This window comes from Mandrillus leucophaeus, unplaced genomic scaffold (genome assembly GCF_000951045.1).
Source record: "Mandrillus leucophaeus isolate KB7577 unplaced genomic scaffold, Mleu.le_1.0 Scaffold125, whole genome shotgun sequence".
Classification (NCBI taxonomy): Eukaryota; Metazoa; Chordata; class Mammalia; order Primates; family Cercopithecidae; genus Mandrillus; species Mandrillus leucophaeus.
Window position 1 is genome coordinate 989,108 of NW_012100876.1, and position 4,916 is coordinate 994,023.

At 46.0% G+C, this 4,916-nt stretch overlaps 1 protein-coding gene across 3 annotated transcripts in view; it reads left to right on the top strand.

Annotated features, from left to right (window-relative positions):
* CIAPIN1 (cytokine induced apoptosis inhibitor 1) overlaps window positions 1-4,916 on the top strand; it is a 23,027-nt gene that overhangs the window by 16,705 nt on the left and 1,406 nt on the right. Inside the window, exons 7-9 of one of the 3 annotated variants that reach the window (XM_011971836.1) lie at window positions 2,296-2,411; window positions 3,219-3,300; window positions 4,123-4,858. In XM_011971836.1, the coding sequence (XP_011827226.1) occupies window positions 2,296-2,411; window positions 3,219-3,300; window positions 4,123-4,233 (309 nt within the window). In that variant the 3' untranslated portion in view covers window positions 4,234-4,858. Of the gene's footprint in view, window positions 1-2,295; window positions 2,412-3,218; window positions 3,650-4,122; window positions 4,859-4,916 lie in introns of those variants that run through there. The other 2 variants (XM_011971837.1, XM_011971835.1) reach the window with 2 other exon arrangements.

Sequence of the window (4,916 nt, forward strand, 5' to 3'; positions counted from 1 at the left end):
GCACACACGTGCACACCCACACTGCCCCATGCTCATCCTTCCTATTACTATTTTTAAATGCCTAAATTGACCCAGCTGTGAGGTATGCACACATTTACAGATATTTACTGGTACATCTCCACTTGTACGGTTTTGACCGTCTAACCTAAATCTTCAAGAAATCCTTTGGAATCTAACCTTTCGACTCATGGTTCCAGAATGAGTAGGAATAGCTTAGAAGAACAGTTGGCACTGTGGCAGGTGTGAGCATCCAGTTGTGACAACGATCACTGGAGGGTACTCTTACCCCAAGGGCCTGCGAGGATTTGCGCACACTGCATCTGAGCCTCAGCTCTTGGGCTGTTCCTTGCATTCTCCTGACTAGACAGAGAACCAGGAGGTGTGAGGTTTGTCTTCCACTGATGGTGTTACCTTGCCACCAGCAGCTCTAGAGCCTATTTTCTTGTATGTAGCAGGTTTACATGAGGCTATAAAGCTCTGCTATTTTTAAAGGTTTTGACACATTTCTCGTTTAATCCTCAAAACACCTGCAGTAACATAGGGAGTACGATTTAGCTTCATGTTATAGGATGGAAACTAAGGTATCAAGGAGGAAGCAATATGGAATGGAGATTAAAAGCATCAGACAGACTTTGCAGCCTGTGGAACCAGCCTAAGTGTCTAAACCTGTTTCCTCAGCAGTAAAACTAGGATGACAGTTACCTCATAAGGTTGTCAGCAGAATTAAGTTAGATAATGTATATAAAGTGCTTAATATGGTGCCTGGTACAAAGCAAGTGCTTAGCAAATGGTGACTGCTGTAACTACCAGAAAGTGGTTGGCCCAAGGTCAGACCTCTTACAGGAGTAGGGCTGGACTTTGAACCCACATCTTCTGCCTCCCAGGCCAGTGTGTTCTTTTCTACACAGCAGAAAGCATTTAGGTATGTTTGTAATTAATAGTTTCTGACTGTTTTTATGGAGTTTTTTTCTTTTATTGCTTGGACTCAGTGAAGCCTGCTGTGGACCCTGCTGCTGCCAAGCTGTGGACCCTCTCAGCCAACGATATGGAGGACGACAGCATGGTGAGCTGGCACCACGGTCACTTGATGGCTTTCTTTCAGGCCCCGGTTTGGATGTGAACAGCTATAGTGACCTTTCTGGACTTGTAGGTGTGAATGTATTTAAAGCCCAGATTTATGACTATGCCTGTCACTTATATCTTTGATTTAGAAGGAAACTCCACGTTGGTGGCTCTTTTTTTTTCGAGGCAGAGTCTCCCTCTCTTGCCCAGGCTGGAGTGCAATGGCACGACCTCGGCTTACTGCAGTCTCTACTCCCGGGTTCAAGTGATTCTCGTGCTTCAGCCTCCCAAGTAGCTATGATTACAGGCACGTGCCACCATACCTGGCTAATTTTTGTATTTTTAGTAGAGACGGGGTTTCACCATGTTGGCCAGACTGGTCTCAAAACTCCTGACCTCAAGTGATCTGCCCACCTTGGCCTCCCAAAGTGTTGGGATTACAGGCGTGAGCCACTGCACTCAGCTGTGTTGGTGGCATTGTAAATTTTTTAGCATTTCTTTTTCCCCACATAATTTCTTGTTCTCACTTCATATGATATGTTGAAAACTCTTGTGGGCATGTGTAAACCTGAAAAGATTTTGTCAGCTTAAATAGTTTTATTGGCACCTTTGGGCAAGTTGCTGAACGTTCCATGCTTTAAAAAGCTGTGTTTTCCATCTTTGATTGGCCCTACCTGTAATAAAATTCTTCATTTCTACACCTCTACTATTGAAGTTAGAGTAGTGAGCAAAATAAGTCAAGTTCATGCTCTCATAGGGTTTACAGACTAAGTGTCTACACATTTACAAAGAATTACATAAAGGTATATATAACTATTTGATTTTTCTCTGGGATTATGTAGAAGATATTTTATTCCCTTTTTCACATGACTCTTCATAAACACTTCTATCCCTCTCTGTTCTGCCTGTTCCCTCCCTTCTCCTCATTCCTGCCCCTAACCCCCAACGTGTGTATATTCTCTACACAATGCTGGCCAGTCTTACAGCTTTTTCTCATGTAAATTTGTTTCTAATTCCTTCGCATCCTAGTGCATCTTCTGTGGATGTAGTTTAACTCACCGTTGGCCTCTTGAGCATGTGGTCAGGTTGAACATGATGATCAACCAAAAGTAGGACAGGGTGGACACCTTCTTTAGCCTGGACTCCAAGTTTCCTGTTAAAGCCTGTGGTCACTTTAGCTTTTCATTAGCAGAGACCACGACTGTGTCACTCATTGCTTTGAACACTCTCCAGGATCTCATTGACTCAGATGAGCTGCTGGATCCAGAAGACTTGAAGAAGCCAGATCCGGCTTCCCTGCGGGCTGTTTCTTGTGGAGAAGGGAAAAAGAGGAAGGCCTGTAAGAACTGGTGAGTGCTGGGGTGACTGGAGCCTGCCATGCTGCATGCAGTGGCTTTGTGCTCAAGTCATCACAGTGCTGTACTATTTTTAAAACATACGTTTTCCAGCCTGGGCAATACAGGGAGACCATCTCTGCAAATAATTAAAAAAAAAAAAATTAGCCAGGCATGGTGGTATGTGCCTGTGGTCCCAGCTACTTGGGAGGCAAAGGCAGGAGGATCACTTGAGCCTGGGATATCGAGGCTGCAGTGAGCCGTAATTGTGCCATGCATCTAATTTCACTCTCCTTCAAAACCCTACCAGTGAGCCACGATTGTGCCACTGCACTCCAGCCTGGGCATCAGAGTGAGACCTTCGTGTCTTCACATTTGTTTTTATAAGTGGATGGGAAGGATTGTAGACAGTTAATCAGTGGTATTCAGGCTTGTTCAATCATCAGTGTTTTTTAAATGTAAAAGCTGCCAGCATTTACAAATCAGGAAATTACAAGTGAAAACAGATTTTTTTCCCCTTCTGTTCTTGAATTTGGAAAATATGGCAAACTGGGTCCACTTTCCCCAGCATGATTACCAGTTGAAGTTGAGTAGTGGCTGCCCTCTATAAACAGAGTACACACACTCTACTTCCCTCATCCTCCTCCCACTCCTGTCTCCCTCAGCAGCCTCTCACATTGCTGCTGTCTGCCTGGCTCATAGGCTTCTGAGTTATGACACTGGTGTGAAGAGAAAAGACTTAAAGCACATTTTGGCACTGTTAGGATTTGGGATTTCTGGGTGGTGACAATTCTTGTTCATTAATTACTGATTTTCCCACAGCACCTGTGGCCTTGCTGAAGAACTGGAAAAAGAGAAGTCGAGGGAACAGATGAGCTCCCAACCTAAGTCGGCTTGTGGAAACGTAAATATCAGGATCATTCCTTGGCATTCACACACCCCCAGGGGGATTAGGTCTCCTTCTAAACCAAGCACATACAAGCTCCACCTCAAATATTTTAGTAACAGACGAATGCGTGAGCACACGAACACAGGTAGTAATGGGGAGAGAGGCTTTCTCCTGAGAGTGAGAGTGGGTTAGCATGCTTGTGCTGGTCGGGGAGGGTCTTATTGTTTTTTTATTTTTGGCCCATTTCTTTGTACTTCAGAGTGGGACCTGATGGTTAGACATTTAGCTGAAGTTGGTTGTGTTTTGAACTGCATAGAATATAGAACTATGGCCGGGTGCGGTGGCTCACGTCTGTAATCCCAGCACTTTGGGAGGCCGAGGCGGATGGATCACAAGGTCAGGAGATCGAGACCATCCTGGCTAACATGGTGAAACCCCGTCTCTACTAAAAATCAAAAAAAATTAGCCGGGCATGGTGGCAGGCGCCTGTAGTCCCAGCTACTCAGGAGGCTGAGGCAGGAGAATGGCAGGAACCCAGGAGGTGGAGCTTGCAGTAAGCCAAGATCGCACCACTGCACTCCAGCCTGGGCTATGGAGTGAGACTCTGTCTCAAAAAAACAAAAGAACTATGGCCTCCTAGGGAACTTTTCTTGACTGTAGTTTTTCACGAAACCAGAAATCTTGAAAACTCTTAATATTTGGGACTCAATTGGACCTGCAAACATACTCAGCCATTTCCTTCAGGCCACTGTGACCACATGAAATTAGGAATTTCTTTCTTCTGGCTGGTATGCCTGGGATAAGCTGACCCTTGGCTTCCCCATTTTCTGTCTCCAGTGCTACCTGGGCGATGCCTTCCGCTGTGCCAGCTGCCCCTACCTTGGGATGCCAGCCTTCAAACCTGGGGAAAAGGTGCTTCTGAGTGATAGCAATCTTCATGATGCCTAGGAGGGACCTGACATGGGACCCATCTGCTCCTCCAGCCAACTGCTGTCCCTCACATCCCACCACGGTGGCTCCTCCCACCTCCTCTGGATTTGTTCACTCTGAGATCCATTTGCAGAGTGGGTGCTTAGCAGACAGAGTGAAGCTGGCTGGGGGGGCGCAGTGGTGTGTAGTGCTGCTGTGTATCAAAAGGCCAAGGTATTATGGGGCCCGGTTACTCAGAATGGGATGGGTTTCTTCACCTCATGTTAAGAGAAGGTAGTGTGTCCTGAAGAAGCCCTTCTTCTGATGTTAAAATGCTGACCAGAACACTCTTGAGCCCAGGCATCCTGGAGCATTAACACTCTGTGACAGAGCTCCAGACCCCTGCCCCGAGTCTCATCTCAGCAATGCTGCCACCTGCTTGTCTTTCAGAGTTGTTAGTTTACTCCATTCTTTGTGACATGAGTTAAGTGTCTCACAACCTCCTCAGGGCACCAGAGGACTCACTCACTGGTTGCTGTGATGATATCCAGTGTCCCTCTGCCCCCTTCCACCCCCAACCACATTTTACTGTAGCATTGCATCTGTGTCCTGTTGTCATTTCTGTTAACCTTCAGGTATTAAACTTGCTGCCTATCTTGAGATATCTTGAGATTCTGCATGTCTTGTAAAGAGAGGGAATGTGCATTTGTGTGTGATGTTGG